Source organism: Mytilus edulis, chromosome 2, assembly GCF_963676685.1.
Source record: "Mytilus edulis chromosome 2, xbMytEdul2.2, whole genome shotgun sequence".
Classification (NCBI taxonomy): Eukaryota; Metazoa; Mollusca; class Bivalvia; order Mytilida; family Mytilidae; genus Mytilus; species Mytilus edulis.
This window is the reverse complement of record NC_092345.1, coordinates 22,108,392-22,127,495: the sequence shown is the minus strand read 5'-3', so window position 1 is coordinate 22,127,495 and position 19,104 is coordinate 22,108,392. Positions and strand designations below refer to the sequence as shown.

The 19,104-nt window shown below is 33.6% G+C and overlaps 2 protein-coding genes across 5 annotated transcripts in view; both read right to left on the bottom strand.

The window, feature by feature from the left end:
* Nucleotides 1–4,996: 4,996 nt before the first annotated feature.
* Nucleotides 4,997–19,104, bottom strand: part of LOC139511729 (probable RNA-binding protein 18) — a 17,888-nt gene continuing 3,780 nt past the window's right edge. Inside the window, exons 2-7 of one of the 4 annotated variants that reach the window (XM_071298768.1) lie at nt 13,642–13,694; nt 12,186–12,310; nt 9,924–10,050; nt 9,141–9,227; nt 8,849–8,907; nt 4,997–5,439 (exon numbers count right to left, since the gene is read on the bottom strand). In XM_071298768.1, coding sequence (XP_071154869.1) covers nt 5,268–5,439; nt 8,849–8,907; nt 9,141–9,227; nt 9,924–10,050; nt 12,186–12,307 — 567 coding nt within the window. In that variant the 5' untranslated portion in view covers nt 12,308–12,310; nt 13,642–13,694 and the 3' untranslated portion in view covers nt 4,997–5,267. Of the gene's footprint in view, nt 5,440–8,848; nt 8,908–9,140; nt 9,228–9,923; nt 10,051–12,185; nt 12,311–13,387; nt 13,498–13,628; nt 13,695–19,104 lie in introns of those variants that run through there. The other 3 variants (XM_071298770.1, XM_071298767.1, XM_071298769.1) reach the window with 3 other exon arrangements.
* Nucleotides 14,651–16,116, bottom strand: LOC139511728 (alpha-crystallin A chain-like). Its single transcript, XM_071298766.1, has one exon. The coding sequence runs from the start codon at nt 15,903–15,905 to the stop codon at nt 15,249–15,251; it is 657 nt and encodes a 218-aa protein (XP_071154867.1). The 5' UTR covers nt 15,906–16,116; the 3' UTR covers nt 14,651–15,248.

Sequence of the window (19,104 nt, the reverse complement as noted above, 5' to 3'; positions counted from 1 at the left end):
ATAATTTTTGAATAGAATGCATGTAGCTATATGAATAATGTCAATAAGTCGTAATTTTAACCTAAACAAAAATTGGAACAGTTGTTTGGTGTTAAACAATAATATTTAGTAGCTAAATGTATGCTTTAAATTGGTAACACCATTGACACGATTCTATCAAAGCATGATCTAAAATTGTTGAAATTGAAGGAACTCTTCGTTTTTCCCATTGCATATTTCTGAATATCGTTGCTACCATACTCAGTATAGAATAGCGGAACACATTTAAATGTTTTAAACAATGACATCATTTTTCAAAATGTTACCTCGTCGAAATTTGCACTTTTTTTTTATAATGACACATCTATTCTAGAGAATTTATAGATTTTCAAGAATGTAGACAAAAATGTAAAAAATAACATTGCATGTGAACTCTGAGTATAAAGATTGCTTTCTTTTGGAAATACATAACAGAGTATAAATAAATAAGGCCGTTAGTTTTCTCGTTTGAATTGTTTTACACTGTCATTTATGGGCCTTTCAGTATCGCTGACTATGCGGTATGGGCTTTGCTCATTGTTGAAGGCCGTACGGTGACCTATAGTTGTTAATGTCTGTGTGATTTTGGTCTTTTGTGGATAGTTGTCTCATTGGCATTCATACCACATCTTCTTTTTTTTTTATATTAGTCTAGTTTTTATAGACTTTTTTCGTTTTTGTTTTTCCATGAATTTGTCGTCTCTATTCGACATATGAATTTGATCCTCTCTTTGGTATCTTTCGTCTCTTTTTTATAATTTACTACCTGGAAATTTACAAAAGCCTGATATACCCTTTTTATGTTCGTATATGGATAAACGGTAATTAAATCATTAATTAAATTTCAGCTTCAATTATTTTTATGCTATGTGATATGACATTTTAATCATAGAATTTAATTAATTGCAAAATGCCATCATACTAGACTTGAATTAATGGTTTAATTATAGGAGTTATTGTATCGTTCGTGAATGACTTCACCGATGTCAAGCCGATTTGCAAGTTTAAAATTCCAAATTTTTACTCTTATCGTACTTTCTTGCATGTTTGAGGCATTTTTCAAAACTTTCATTTTCTTTTCTTTTGGTAATACAAGCCTTAAAGATATCTGATATATAGTATACAGTAAAAAAAATACTGGTTAATTTATGTGTCATTTTGGTCTCTTGTGGAGAGTTGTCTATTGGCAATCATACCACATCTTCTTTTTTATATTGACCTATGAACCATGAAAATTAGGTCAAGGTCAGATGAACAATGCCAGGCAGTTATGTTCAGCTAACAATCCATCCATACAACAAATACATTTGACCTATTGCGTAAGAAAAACAGACCAAAACACAATAAATTGCTTCGCTGAGCTCAGCTGGATACGACCGCAGATGTCCAACCCTGAAAAGTCGGGTCCAAAATGGACACAGTATTCACGCTTGATACAGGTCTTAGATTGTAATTTGGATTGTAACTAAATTTTTTCGACACATAGTAGGTTTGGCACAGCTTTTTGGAATTTTGGATCCTCAATGCTCTTCAACTTTGTACTTGTTTGGCTTTATAAATATTTTGATATGAGTGTCACTGATGAGTCTTATGTAGACAAAACGCGCGTCTGACGTACTAAATTATAATCCTGGTACCTTTGATAACTATATGACCATGGCACAGAATAACTGTAAACTTCAAATTGGTTATATGATTTGAATTTGTATTCATATTTTTGCTTTTGTGCAATACACTTTGCTGTTGTGAATTGACCTTAACCCCCCCCCCCCCAATTTTTTTTTTTAATAATTTTACCCAGTTTTGTTTTGCTTCACCTCCCCCTTTTCCTTATTCCTCCCAACAAATCTTTCCCTCAGGATATGGTCAGTATCTCAATTCAAATTTATAATGGAGTTTGCAACCATACTTGCCCCTTTTTTGGCGCCTAATTTCTAAACAGTTTGGACCATAACCCTCAAAATCAATCCCAACCTTCCTTTAGAGGATATAAACCTTATTTTAAATTTTATTGATTTCTATTCACTTATACATAAGTTATAATCTGAAAACCACATCTTCGGACGACGCTGCTGCTACCGCCGCCGGACTACAACAACGACAACTTGATTGCAATATACTACCAAATTTTGCGTTTGTATAAAAACTAAACACTAAGCAATGAACCGTGAAAATGAGGTCATGGTCAAATAAAACCCATGAGACTGACATGCACATCATAAAATATTTCCATACACAAAATATTGTAGATCTATTGCATTTAGTATTAGATCAAAAGACACTCAAAAACTTAACTATAACCACTGAACCATGAAAATGACATCAAGGTCAGATGACATCTACCAGCTGGACATGTAACACTTACCATAATTCAATACACGCGAAGCCCCCCCCCCCCCCCCGACGGAAAATGGCTAGACATCAGCCATCAATCTTTTGAATCTTAAACCTTCACCCTAGCCACACAAACACATACAGATATAGTCGATATTTAACAAAATTCAAGAAATTTGTATTTCTTTAAATCCTCTACTGTAAAATCCCTACCTGCTTAGGAATTTTAAATAATTGTGGCCATTACACGCAGAAAAATTACTTGAAGCCAGTTGGTTGATTGATTTTTTTACATCCAGTGTCAAATATTATGCAAGTTCATGACCGTTGAAAATTTTTTACAATAAATACAACTTGAAGCTAGGTCCTGTGATAGGTGTCATCCAGGAAGGTCTGGAAATTTAAAAATGCCATACATTGGAAAATGAGGGATTATTGGATAGCAGAAATTTTGCCTTTCAGTAGACCAACTACGAACTCATCAAAGATTTGCATTCTCTCTACAACTAGGCATCGGATTTAATGTCCCCATTCTGACCAGACGTGACTGCGTATTTATACATCCTGCACAGCCAAACGGAAGACCAACATTGGCAAGTTGGGTGAAGACAAAGTGGAAAGCTAGTTGAAAACTTACAACACCTTATTAAAAAACTCATGTGTCTAAGTTGAGGTTCATTTAAGTTTTTGTTGATAAAAGTGAAATATGATCTGAACCAAAGTTCTAGTTTATAGTTTTTATATAAGGTAAAAACATTCAATTCTAACCAATATTTCATTCACTTAGGACATGAGACTAGTGTACATGACATTCGATAATTAAAGAGTTTTGACAACTTTAATGGCTTTCATCTACATATAACGTTGTTTATTATTTTTTTTAATAAAAAACAAGAATGTGTCCCCAGTACACGAATGCCCCACTCGCACTATCATTTTCTATGTTCAGTGGACCGTGAAATTGGGGTAAACCCTCTAATTTGGCATTAAAATTTAAAAGATCATATCATAGTGAACATGTATACTAAGTTTGAAGTCGATTAGACTTCAACTTCATCAAAAACTACCTTGACCAAAAACTTTAACCTGAAGCGGGACAGACGGACGAACGGACGAACGAACAGACGGACGCACAGACCAGAAAACATAATGCCCCTCTACTATCGTAGGTGGGGCATAAAAACATTTGTGAAAAAGTTATGTGTAGGCACGTGCCTAAAGTGCCTAACGGCAGCTACGCCCCTGGACCTTGCAAGGTATGCACATACCAAATATTATGGTTATCCTATTACTCATAATAAGAGTGATTTTTTTTCAATAGTCACTGAACTATTAAAATGAGGTAAAGGACAATGGTTATGTGACAACCTTCCTTTTGTGGTCATAAACCTTGTGTCAAAATTTCATAGTTTTTTATTTACTAAAACTAAAGTTATAGTGCGAAAACCAAGAAAATGCTTATTTGGACCCTTTTTGGCCCCTTATTCCTAAAATGATGGGACCAAAACTCCCAAAATCAATCCCAACCTTCCTTTTGTAGTGATAAACCTTGTGTTAAAATTTCATACATTTCTATTCACTTAAGTTGGACAGCGAAAACTAAAAGTATTCAGACGACGATGACGACGCTGACGCCAACGTGATACCAATATACGACCAAAAAAATTTTAATTTTTGCGGTCGTATAAAAACAAATATGACAGACATGATCAAATGACAAACACAGAACTACAGACTCCTGACTTGAGATTGGCACTTAAAGATTGTGGCATATTCATACAGATACACATTATGCTGTATTCAGCAAAAAACAAGAATGTGTCCCTCGTACACAGATGCCCCATCCGCACTATAATTTTGGATATTTTCTATGTTCAGTGGATCGTGAAAAAAAATGGGGAAAATCTCTAATTGGCATTAAAATTAGAAAGATCATATCATAGGGAACATGTGTACTAAGTTTCAAGTTGATTGGACTTCAACTTCATCAAAAACTACCGTGACCAAAAACTTTAATCTGAAGCGAGACAAACGAACGAACAGACACATGCACAGACCAGAAAACATAATGCCCATAAATGGGGCATAAATATCAGCAATCCAAGAACTACAAAAGTGTCATTTGACTGCAATCATGAAAAGAATTATAATGGATATTCAAATAATCTACATTATCCCAAAATTGTCATTCCTAAATGGTGACATACTGTCATTGCTTGAATTACCTGGTAAAAAAAAAAAAAATTGAACTAATTTGTTTTGGTTGGTTTTTGCAATAAATAATGAAAAATTTATATGATAAACTGTCTAAAAACTCTGTGTTGAGCTAAGATTGATCTGTATGGCTTCATAAAAAAGATTGGACATTACAAGTAGAATAAAAAGAGTAGATGGGATTCCTCATTTTTCTCAACGGGAAACTCTTTTACACTATAGTGGAATTCTCATTCAACAGGGTGGCAACAATGACAAACAGATTTCAATTGCAGGGGATTTTGTAGCTGACTATGCTGTACGGGCTTGCTCATTGTTGAATAGTTATAAAATTTCTGTGTCATTTGGTCTCTTGTGAAGAGTTGTCTCATAAACTATCACACAACATTTCTATTTCCAAATGAGTTTTAAAGATTACAAGAATCCTATAATCTTTTAATCTTTATCTAAAATAAGACACAATGCATTGCCTTAAATGTGAAATTTTACACTAAACAATCTTTTAAATATTTCACAGTTAATGTTTTAAAATTTCTAGTCCTCCTTATCGGTGTACATTTCTTCTTTGCAGTACAACACAGCTTCCTTGGGACAACAAATGATCATTGACCATTGATACTGGAACAATTCCATGTATGGTAGCATACCATCAACTTTGCAACCAAGTTTGATTTTGTTTTTTTCAAAATACCATGATGAGATCACTTTTTACGACTGTATGGCTTCTTGATTTGTTCTTGTTTGGCAGCGTTCATTTGATATAATTGACTACTTCCTGGTTGGGCTACAGGTTTTGTAGAGATTGTGAATTCTGAGGAGGATTCTTCCATTTTCCTTAACTTGTCTTCTATGGCTCTTATCTGACTATCAGTGCTGAAAAGAAAAAAAAGAAAGAAATATGATGTCTGGAAAAGTTTGATTTACTCACCTAATGTTTTTTAAGCTTTGAAGTTATCATGGTTATTATGCTTTTAAAGCACTATAGGATTGTAAGAATGCTTTAATTTATCATCTTGTTTTTTGATGAGTTGACTATGGTTTTCTAAAGCATATGGTTAAAATGCCTTGTCAGTTGAACAGTTTGGTTTGATAAAACAAAGTACTAATTTGTAAGAATTTTGAACGATCTGCTATAGGTGTATATTAACACTTACATTGAAGTCATGTTAATACATATATACATATTAAACACTTTCATTGTATCAGCTACAATTTTTCAGGAATACCCAAACTTGGAGTCTCCAAAGTTTCTAAAACGCTGAGCCGGAAACAATTTTCATCTTTGACAAATCATGGTGAGGAAATTAATTTTAAAAGAACCACCTCAGTGATGATAACAGAAAAATTTCAACAACTATCAGCTAAAGAATTTGAAAAGAGCAACACCCCACAACCCTCAGTTCTCCCTTTCTACTAGCAATAATTCAAAAAGAGGAGGACCTCAATATTCTTTTCTCATTCATGATGGTAACTGATTATCACACATATTTTAAAAGGAGACCTTTAACTATTCATTTATCCAAAGATTGGTAGTAATTTGACTCTGTACAGGATATTCAGAATTTAATTCTGTGCTAATTTTTTGGGATGCATGTTAGGTGATGGTTTGATATATAAGATTTCTTACCTGCCAGTAGGATATACACCTGTAGTGCTACATGGTACTCTTATGTCTTGTTTTCTTACCTGCCAGTAGGATATACACCTGTAGTGCTACATGGTACTCTTATGTCTTGTTTTCTTACCTGCCAGTAGGATATACACCTGTAGTGCTACATGGTACTCTTATGTCTTGTTTTCTTACCTGCCAGTAGGATATACACCTGTAGTGCTACATGGTACTCTTATGTCTTGTTTTCTTACCTGCCAGTAGGATATACACCTGTAGTGCTACATGGTACTCTTATGTCTTGTTTTCTTACCTGCCAGTAGGATATACACCTGTAGTGCTACATGGTACTCTTATGTCTTGCTTTCTTACCTGCCAGTAGGATATACACCTGTAGTGCTACATGGTACTCTTATGTCTTGATTTCTTACCTGCCAGTAGGATATACACCTGTAGTGCTACATGGTACTCTTATGTCTTGTTTTCTTACCTGCCAGTAGGATATACACCTGTAGTGCTACATGGTACTCTTATGTCTTGTTTTCTTACCTGCCAGTAGGATATACACCTGTAGTACTACATGGTACTCTTATGTCTTGATTTCTTACCTGCCAGTAGGATATACACCTGTAGTGCTACATGGTACTCTTATGTCTTGTTTTCTTACCTGCCAGTAGGATATACACCTGTAGTGCTACATGGTACTCTTATGTCTTGCTTTCTTACCTGCCAGTAGGATATACACCTGTAGTGCTACATGGTACTCTTATGTCTTGATTTCTTACCTGCCAGTAGGATATACACCTGTAGTGCTACATGGTACTCTTATGTCTTGCTTTCTTACCTGCCAGTAGGATATACACCTGTAGTGCTACATGGTACTCTTATGTCTTGATTTCTTACCTGCCAGTAGGATATACACCTGTAGTGCTACATGGTACTCTTATGTCTTGATTTCTTACCTGCCAGTAGGATATACACCTGTAGTGCTACATGGTACTCTTATGTCTTGATTTCTTACCTGCCAGTAGGATATACACCTGTAGTGCTACATGGTACTCTTATGTCTTGCTTTCTTACCTGCCAGTAGGATATACACCTGTAGTGCTACATGGTACTCTTATGTCTTGATTTCTTACCTGCCAGTAGGATATACACCTGTAGTGCTACATGGTACTCTTATGTCTTGCTTTCTTACCTGCCAGTAGGATATACACCTGTAGTGCTACATGGTACTCTTATGTCTTGTTTTCTTACCTGCCAGTAGGATATACACCTGTAGTGCTACATGGTACTCTTATGTCTTGATTTCTTACCTGCCAGTAGGATATACACCTGTAGTGCTACATGGTACTCTTATGTCTTGCTTTCTTACCTGCCAGTAGGATATACACCTGTAGTGCTACATGGTACTCTTATGTCTTGTTTTCTTACCTGCCAGTAGGATATACACCTGTAGTGCTACATGGTACTCTTATGTCTTGATTTCTTACCTGCCAGTAGGATATACACCTGTAGTGCTACATGGTACTCTTATGTCTTGCTTTCTTACCTGCCAGTAGGATATACACCTGTAGTGCTACATGGTACTCTTATGTCTTGATTTCTTACCTGCCAGTAGGATATACACCTGTAGTGCTACATGGTACTCTTATGTCTTGCTTTCTTACCTGCCAGTAGGATATACACCTGTAGTGCTACATGGTACTCTTATGTCTTGTTTTCTTACCTGCCAGTAGGATATACACCTGTAGTGCTACATGGTACTCTTATGTCTTGTTTTCTTACCTGCCAGTAGGATATACACCTGTAGTGCTACATGGTACTCTTATGTCTTGTTTTCTTACCTGCCAGTAGGATATACACCTGTAGTGCTACATGGTACTCTTATGTCTTGCTTTCTTACCTGCCAGTAGGATATACACCTGTAGTGCTACATGGTACTCTTATGTCTTGCTTTCTTACCTGCCAGTAGGATATACACCTGTAGTGCTACATGGTACTCTTATGTCTTGTTTTCTTACCTGCCAGTAGGATATACACCTGAAGTGCTACATGGTACTCTTATGTCTTGTTTTCTTACCTGCCAGTAGGATATACACCTGTAGTGCTACATGGTACTCTTATGTCTTGTTTTCTTACCTGCCAGTAGGATATACACCTGTAGTGCTACATGGTACTCTTATGTCTTGATTTCTTACCTGCCAGTAGGATATACACCTGTAGTGCTACATGGTACTCTTATGTCTTGTTTTCTTACCTGCCAGTAGGATATACACCTGTAGTGCTACATGGTACTCTTATGTCTTGTTTTCTTACCTGCCAGTAGGATATACACCTGTAGTGCTACATGGTACTCTTATGTCTTGTTTTCTTACCTGCCAGTAGGATATACACCTGTAGTGCTACATGATACTCTTATGTCTTGTTTTCTTACCTGCCAGTAGGATATACACCTGTAGTGCTACATGGTACTCTTATGTCTTGTTTTCTTACCTGCCAGTAGGATATACACCTGTAGTGCTACATGGTACTCTTATGTCTTGTTTTCTTACCTGCCAGTAGGATATACACCTGTAGTGCTACATGGTACTCTTATGTCTTGTTTTCTTACCTGCCAGTAGGATATACACCTGTAGTGCTACATGGTACTCTTATGTCTTGATTTCTTACCTGCCAGTAGGATATACACCTGTAGTACTACATGGTACTCTTATGTCTTGCTGTTCACTCTGAAAATTAAAAGAAATTGTGGTGAATAATAATTCCCTTACCTGCCAAAATAAGTGTAAATAAACACCCCTGCCAAAATAAGTGAAAATAAGCACCCCTCGAAAATAACCCACTGTACGGTAATTTAAGTGGCCTGTGGGACAAATAAACTTAAAAGGAGATTATAATACATAAAATAGAAGTAAATAAATCCACAGTAATACAATGGCATTCACTGAAGTAAAATAATTACGTCTGTTTCTGCATGTGCCCATTTTACTACTAGTCTTTTGGACAGTGCCAGTTTACCATGCATATTCCTCTTGGCCTTCTCAGCATCCTATAATTGTTTAGAAACAAAGATCATGTTACAAAAAAGTTCTGTTCAATTCTGTTTTAATTTTCTGTAATACCAAATTCAATTTAATTTTGTACAAATTCCGATGAGTGAAGGCAATGTAGTATTTGTATATTAAGGTGGTACCTAACACTACAGATAACTCTGTAAAGTCAGCTAAACGTTTTGATTACGTTGTGTTGTAAAGGGAATATAAAGCTTCTCAATGATAAACATTGGTGTTTGTCAAACTGCTATATAACCAGTGTAATTTTTCTGACAAAACGGTTGGTTCAAATTTTTAAAATTTTATATTTTTGTAAAGGGTCAAAGTAAGTACTTTGACAAAGTTTTATGAAAATTAAACAAGCCAAATTAATTTTAGTGCAAGTGTTGGGTACCACCTTAAGCTCAAATTGTAACAAATTCCTGCAGACTTAGATTTCAATTATTCAATTTCAATGTTAATAAAACAAATAACCATATTAATAACTCTTATAAATTGTGAATACTTAAGTTAGCTTAACACTACACATGCTGAAGTCTTTCCTGCTTTAGGAATACATGCATTGATTAAATTTTATGCTGAAAGTTTTAAAGAACAAGGTCTTACTAAATGCACCACATTATAATTATCAATGATGCAAGACATTAAGGTCAAAGTCAAATGAACACTGTTGGACACAAACTTATTCTCACCTTTCTATTTTCATAACTAACAAAACAGTATCCTCTGGGTTTTCCTTTTTCTGGCCCCAGTTTGTTAAGAAGAAAATCAAATCTTTTCAATTCACCAAACTTTTGTAGAAGCTTTAACAATGTGTACCTGAAAGAATATACATGTATGTGTAATGTCTGTTCATTATGAAACCATTATAAACAATAAAGTTCTTTGTATGACCTTGCCTCAATGTAAACTGTTCCCCAAATTCTTGTCTACTTAAATATCCCTTAAACTTAGCTACAAAGAAAACAAGATGCTCCGCAGGGCGCAGCTTAATACAACCGCAGAGTTCAAACCCTGAACAGTTGGGGCAGGTATGGACACAACATTCAAGCTTGATACAGCTCTGAATTTGGATTGTGATTAAATAGTGGACACAACATAGGTTTCTGACACAGAATGAATGAGGTCTAAGAACTTAAACTTAATAACTTTAAATTGGACATTTACCTTTTATGGTCCAATATCCAAAATCTAAATACATGATTAGATTCATCATATCAAAGAACCCCAAGAATTCAATTTTTGATGAAATCAAACAAAATTTAATTTTGGACCCCGATTTGGACCAACCTGAAAACTGGGCCTATAATCAAAAATCTAAATACATGTTTAGATTCAGCATATCAATGAACCCCAAAGATTCAATTTTTGTTGATACATGTATCAAACAAAGTTTAATTTTGGACCCCGATTTGGACCAACTTGAAAACTGGCCCCATAAGCAAAAATCTTAATACATGTTTAATTCAGCATACATGTATCAAAGAACCCCAATGGTTTAATTTTTTGTTGAAATCAAACAAAGTTTAATTTTGGACCCCGATTTGGACCAATTTGCTATTGCACAATACTGTGCAATTGAAGATTTCTTGCTATTGTGCAATACTGTGCAATTGAAAATTTCTTGCTATTGCACAATACTGTGCAATTGAAGATTTCTTGCTATTGCTGAATACTGTGCAATTGAAAATTTCTTGCTATTGCACAATACTTAATATAATAATTTTGGATCCTGATTTGAACCAACTTGAAAACTGGGCCCATAATAAAAAATCTAAGTACATGTTTAGATTCAGCATATCAAAGAACCTCAAGAATTCAATGTTTGTTAAAATCAAACTAAGTTTAATTTTGGACCCTTTAGACCTTAAAGTCGACCAATTTGAAAACAGGACCAAAAATTAAGAAACTACATACACAGTTAGATTCGGCATATCAAAGAACCCCAATAATTCAATTTTTACTGAAATCAAACAAAGTTTAATTTTGGTCCCTTTTGGTCCCTAATTCCTAAACTGTTGGAACCAAAACTTCCAAAATCAATCCCAACCTTCCATTGTGGTCATAAACCGTGTGTTATATTTAATAGATTTCTATTTACTTATACTAAAGTTATTGTGCAAATACCAAGAAAAATGCTTATTTGGGACCTTTTTTTGGCCCCTAATTCCTAAACTGTTGGGACCAAAACTTCCAAAATTAATCCCAACCTTCCTTTTGAGGTCATAAACCTTGTGTTTAAATTTGATAGATTTCTATTTACTTATACTAAAGTTATAGTGCGAAAACCAAATGTCTTTGGACAATGACGACGGCACGAACGTTATACCAAATTGAATATACTACCAAAAAATTTTCAATTTTTGCCGTCGTATAAAAATTTCACAAAACATTTCATTGCATATAAGAAAATAACCATCACTGGAAGTTAACCAATCAAATATCTCCCCTTATTTAACCTGTGTACAAGTTTTAGTAACCATGTAACCTCAAGTTTACAAAATATTCTATAGAAACCCCAAATGAAAAAATAGTGGTGCTTTGATATAACCAAGACACAGGTTTATGAACATGATGAAACAGAAACGTTTTACTGCAGTAAAATGTAGAATTAATTACCTACAACTGTCAAATTCAATATTTTTTTTGACCTATTTTCATATATACAACCTGGTGTGACCTACATGTACCATGATTTGGTGGTCTTACACCTAAAAGGGTTCATGGTTGGATAATAGTTTGGTATGATGTAACAGCAAACTAATTTACTAATTGTGTATACATTTTTATTTTACAGATTAATTGTGAGTTATGGCCCCTTAATATACAAATTGTTTCCAATTAAAGTTTCATAACATGGTGAAAGATACCAAAATAATTATATTTTTTCACAAATTTGAGAATAGTTCTAGAATTTTCTTGTTTATTTCTATGTATGTCTTATATTATATTACTCTGTCAGTCTAGTATCCAAATTTCCAATCCATAATCTACAATCATCTTTGATGTTTCCTGCTGGATCCTTTGGTACAGGAACAGGTGTAGTGTATACTTCCTGGGTTGGTAATGTAAACATAGTCTGAAAAACAGGAAAAGTAAATAATGAGACAGTAAATCTATTTGTGTACAGGTTCGAGTCGTCCTCCATTATTCTGACCTTTAAATAAGTCAGAGAATCCACATGTGTAAGTCGCAATCAATCATTTTACTTTTTGGAATTAGAATCAATTTGACCAGTCACCTGAGTTATCTCTCTTAGCCATTGAAAGTTTGTCTTCTTTTTTACCAAAGACAAATCCTTTGTTGTCTGGACTCTGGAAACTTGAAAAATGCTTATTGCTGGCCCCCTTGTTTACCCTTATTCCTGCATGTTTGGTGGAAATACCACCTAATTCATTCCCAGCCTTTCCTTTGTGAAATGAATCATTGTGATACAATGTCAGAGAGATCCATACACAATTACACACAAGTTATTGTCCAGAAACTTCAAAATGCTTGTTTTTTGCCCATAATTCATAAACTGTTGGTCATGGTACCATAACCCCCAAAATCAGTCATAACCTTCCTTTTGTAGTGTTGAACCTTCTTTACAAATTTCATAGATATCCATTCACTTGAACTAAAGTTGCTGTTTGGAAACCAAACGTCTTCAGATGACGACATCATACCATTATACAAATCCAAAAAAATGTTTGAAGTCATATAAAAACCTGTCCAAAGTCAGGAGTCTGCAATTAAGTGGTAGTTGCTGGTTGCTGTCTGCCATACTTAAAATAATGAGACAGAAAATGGGATATGTGTCAAAGAGACAACAACACCACCAAAGAGCAGACAACAGCTGAATATTTGTTAATGTTTTTTAAGCTTAAATCAAGTTGTTTTGAATTACATTTTATCATGTCTGGACTTAAATAAAAATATTCTTAAAATTTTAAAATGCAGTTGGTCACTACATAAGAATATGATTTATTACGCACAAAAAACATTTTTCTATTTGAAATTATTGATGGATGGATGGCTTGTTGTTTGTTGTCCAGCAGCAAATTAAATTCATATTTAGGACGAGAACTTGAAAATATGAAATGAATATAAACCCTGCTTTGTAATACCAATCACTGAGTCTGATTTTTAATGTGCTAGTTCACAAGCTTGTTACCATGGTTACAGTCTGCAGGAAGACATATCATATCCTTCCACTCAGGTCACATTATTACAACTACCAGCCGACCAGTCCTTGCTCTTACTCCAAAATGTTGTGTGCCAAGTGAAGAAGCAGCAAATATCAATTTCAAAGTCTATAGTTTGATCAGGCTGGGTTCAAAACAACAACCTTCAGCACTGTAAGAAAGCAATAGACCACAGAGATGGTCAAGTAATAAAGTATGGAGCATATTTACTCATTCTACTCACTGTCCTGCACTCCTAATAACAGACAGACAGTACAAGGAAGGTTTTTTATTTTTCTACAAAGGAAAAAAAAAATTCCATTCAATTTTGCACTCTCAGCAAAATATCAAGCTTTCCAACTTTCAAATTATGTATAATTTTTTTTTTATGATAATAGATGGTCCTGTGTCCCTTTTCAGTTTTTTTGTTGTTTTCCTGCAACTACTGTGTAAATTGGGCTAACAGCAGATCCTAAGATAATTTCAGTAGTTTAACTTAACTTGTTCTATTGTTTCTTTCAGATAGATCACTTATCTTTTTAAAACTAAATGTCCACAACCATGTCTAGATGTCTTCTGATAGTTTGTGCTGTTGTGTTACTGTCTCGGTGATGTATACCAAAGACAGATTTCTAAATATAGATTTCTAAGTTATATTCTTTACATATAAAATTGACAATGGAAATGGGGAATGTGCCAAAGAGACCATAGAGCAGACAACAGCAGAAGGTCACCTATGTCAGAATATTTTTCATTTTGAAGAAAATATACCTATTCTATATATATTCCAAATTCTGGTATACAAAATTGTTTCTTTTATCATTTAATACCTACAATGTACATTGCATGTGATTAAACAATTTCTAGCATACTTTTTCAATTTTTATTTACCCTCCTAAAACCTAAGAATTTGTGTTTGTACATTACAATAAATGTTATAGTCATGTAACATGTATAATGTAAAATGATTCTTAGCCTTATTAAACATTGATCCTTCATTGTGACAGTAAGTATATATATTTGTCTTATTAAACATGGATCCTTCATTGTGACAGTAAGTATATATTTGTCTTATTAAACATGGATCCTTCATTGTGACAGTAAGTATATATTTGTCTTATTAAACATGGATCCTTCATTGTGACAGTAAGTATATATTTGTTGTACATGTTCAACAATTGGTTGTAGTGGTTGCTTTTTATTGTTTTTTAAATGAAGTGAACTATTCACTGTTAGGAATGCATTCACAGTAATCATTATAAATTTTATGAACATTAACTTTCTTTTTTGTCTTGCACTAACATGTACAGCACTGTAAGCCAGGGCATATATACATAGATCATATTCCATTTGTCTAGTATTAATTCTAAAATTGATACCAATGATATGAAACTAAAAGATTCAAATAAAAACATCTTTATATAACTACTTTTGTGCAAGTACAATTCAAAACTAAATGCCTATTGTAGAGGTATGTACATACATATGTCATTCAGTGCCCTGTAAAAGTGTTCAAACTCACTCTTAATTACATATGTATATATTAATGTGCATTGTACATGTAAAAACAGATAAATAAGTAACACCTGCATCAACAAAACTCTATAAATTGTATATACATGTACGTATATATATATACCAGTAAAGATGTATATTCACAAAATGTACAATATAAAAGTTTCTAACAAAACATTGTCACAAATCGATCAGATGCCAGAAAATGTTGGTATAAAATTTGAAGTTTTCATCATGTTCATAGATATACAAAAAATGATATATGTTCTTTCAGACTGATTTCACAACAGTTTTAAGATGTTTAATTTGCTTTCAACTGACAGTCTGTTATAAACATCATTTTGTGTGTTCAATTGCTATAAGTCTTTCCTTATTTCCTGACATCAGGGCTGGAAGGGAAGCTGTTATTGTTAATTTTCCAGTTTCACTTAGCTTAGAGGTCAAAAGTTCCGGATTTACCTCTTGGGGCAACAGATAACTTCTCTGATATTCCTTTCTAGATGAACGATTCTGGTCTTTCTCTTCATGTTTAGCGTGAACAGTTAATTGCTGGCCAGATGTTTTCACAGTTATTTCCTCTGGTTTGAATTGTGACGTGTCATATTCCAAATAAAATTTTCTTCTTCCAGAATTATCTTCAATGATAGGATTATCCATCCGGAAATTTTCCATTAACCTCCAATTTTCTGCAGATGGAGCAAGGAAATTATCTCCCATTTTAGCAAAGTTACCGACTGCCATTCTACGTGAAACATCCCAATTTCTTTTCATCTCTTCATTCATTCTGGCCATTTCTTGTTCAAAGCTTGACCACATTTGGCTACGCATTAACGGTCTGCTTTCAAAACCATATGGCATATAAAAGTCATCATATCTAGAGAGTTGATTTTGGTATGGAACAGGATCTTTGTACATTGGTAAATGTTGATCATAACAAGATGGCCAAAAGTCTGGTTCATATCTTATTGGCACATCTCTTGACACAAGTGACATTTTTTTCTGCTGTTATATATGTAAACAATCTCCTCTAAATCCTATATATTTGATAACAGAATGGACACAAAATGTCAAAATAATTATAAAACTCAAAAGCAATATACTCCAGAATATTTCATAACACTGAAAATAGTGATGAAAATTATACAACCGAAAGTCTTGAAGAGTCAACAAATTTTCAATTAAATCACTGCACAAAATTTACGAGAGACCTGATATTTATACACAAGTACCAATAGTGTACTTGAAAAAAAAAGATGTAAATTAATATGTTCAAGAAAGATCTACCATAGAGTACAAACTGATCTCTTTAGCCAATTTTCTGCCTTAAGCAATAGTTTGTTTGTAATAAAGTAAATATTTCATCATTTAATATTTACGCCTCAGCAACCTGAGAAACTTGCAACTTGTTTATCATCACGATATATATATATAATATAATTATTCAATCATTAAATCAAAAGATTATAACAAATGGGCATTCTTACAAGTATTTGTTGACATGCATTTACGTAACTTAAACACATGTTAAAAAGGGTAAATAAATAAATCTCCAACATCAAATATCATTTGCAAACAAAAAAGTAAAATAATTTTTCACAAAATTACCAAAATATATTGATATAATGCATCATAATTGTAAGACAACACATGATTCTAACCATAAGTTTTCTAGAGAATATTTAACAGACACACCAGGGGCAATTACAGCCATTTTAAAAAGGGGGGATCCAACTATATGTCCCAATTCAAATGCATTGATCGTCCCAAAAAAAGGGGTGGGGGTTCTCACCCTGGAAACCCCCTCAAGATCTGCCAGTACTGCACACAGAAACTTGATAGGACTAATCATTTCAGATGAGGATATTTGCTCCAAGATATAATGGTTACTGGTTAGGTTTGCAGGGTTTTTTTTTAGCTAAAGCTGCCCATGTTTTGAATTTCTTCTAAATTTGCTTGATTCTTATAATTACAAAGACTGGCACTTAAAACAAAGTGAATCGATAATTAAGATCAGTTTTGACTGTCACTATGTGCTTATCCAACAGTGTCAACATATTATCTTATGTCATTCTATGAAAATTATCCATCCATTGGTCTGGAATACCCATACATTGTACTGATCCAGAACTCTTCTCTTTATTATAAAACTTAGACTCTTTATGTATCATGTTTCAGATTTCTCAATTTATTCAAGCCAACAGAATTTAATTCACATTAATTACATGTACTAAGGCAGCCAATTACAACTAACTCTTGTTGAGTAATAATTTCAAGATGACATGTTTATCATCTGAAAAAAAATAGCTTTGCACTTTGACAAATGTTTGATGTGAGGCATATGCATTAATAAATCAATATATATCTCAATCACCATTATCATGAACAATGTTCTCGCCTTGTTGCTATAATCCAAGGAGGAATAATGGGCTCAATAAAATCTTTTTCAAAATATCCCTTAAAAATTCTTGAAAAGGTTTGCCATGTTTCCCATGAAACCAGAACAAAGGACAGTACCAAATATAACAACATCTGTGATGAAAATATGTTGTGTTTTGATTTTGGTAGCTGTCTAAAGGTAAAAGTACAAATTGTTTTACATTTATGCTTCTTTCAAATGGAAAAAAAAGCTATAAGTGGCTATCCAGTGGCCACCAGTACACAATCTACCGTAACTTATAAACATGAAAGAGTACTAAAATTACATAATCAAATTAAATCAATCATTATAAAAAATCTAATTTAATAGCATAAGCATTGAATAATGCTTGATAATGCTTGTAACAAACAGTGTCAAAATTAAAAAGTAAACATCTGCTACATGACATTTCACATGTATTTTTGCATGTCAGAACTGAGGTATATATTGGTTGGTTTTAGGAAGTGTCTGTAGGCCATTCAGTGTCCTTGGAATCAAGATTCTTGGAAGTTTTTGAAAAGTTTTGATCATTTATACAGCTGGTCATTTATGTCTTTGATACGATCCCTCTACATGTATGTATATGCTACCGTGTGAAATAATATATTTCAACAATCAAAGTTCATTAATAGATTGGGAAATAAAACAATAAATATAAAAAAAAAGATGATGTGGTATGATTGCCAATGAAACAACTCTCTACAAGAGACCAAAATGACACAGAGAAATTAACAACTGTAGGTAATCGTACCACCTTCAACAATGAGCTAAGCCCATACCGTATAGTCAGCTATAACAGGCCCCGAAATAACAATGTAAAACAATTCAAACGAGAAAACTAACAACTTTATTTATGTACAAACAAAAAGATCGAAAAAACAAATACATGTATGTAACACATAAACAAACGATAAACACTGAATTACAGGCTCCTGACTTGGGACAGGCACAAGCATACATAATGTGGCCGGGTTAAACATGTTAGCAGGATCCCAACCCTCAACTCAAAGGCTATATATGTAGCTAGGTTTCAGTCAAAAAATCATTTATAAGTTGAGCCAAGGCTCCGTGTTGAAGGCCGTACTTTAACCTATAATGGTTTACTTTTTAAATTGTTATTTGTATGGAGAGTTGTCTCATTGGCACTCACACCACATCTTCCTATATCTATTTAGATCCTAATTTGCCTTTTGACAAAACATAAGTGTTTCAACTTTCTTATTATGTGAATGTTTATCAAATATCAAGTAACGGTACAAATGTATATAGCACAATTATATAGATTAGTTCATGCTTTGAGACAGTCCCTGTACAAAATTTAATTGCTATAATAATTTTAATTATTTTACACTGTTTTTAGTATGGACTTATAAGTGTCCCCTGCTTATATTATGTATTGCAATGTATTAATATAGTAGAATGTTAAGCTTTAAAAAGAGATTGACTTGATAAATAAAAAGTAAATACTTGACGCTTGCATGGCTTGTATTGATAATTGATATTATATTTTTTATTTTTGGAAAAAGTTCACTATCTAAGATTTCAATTCTTTTTTATTTGTTAATTCAACCTTTATATATTTAGCAATTAAATATGTTTATCATGGTACGATTTTGAAAATTGTGTTCTTTGTGTTGACCATGTAGCTATCCTGCACGTCTTAATTCATTCAGATTGTTCACACACACATTATTGGTTTGCGGTAACAAAAACTCCTGATGAAATGTCAATGAATTGCGGAGTGGAAACACTTGAGGTAGGTAGTTTGACATAAAA

Coding starts and splice junctions, on each gene's coding strand:
- LOC139511728 (XM_071298766.1), bottom strand. CDS start 15,905: ATGTCACTTGTGTCAAGAGATGTGCCAATAAGATATGAACCAGACTTT.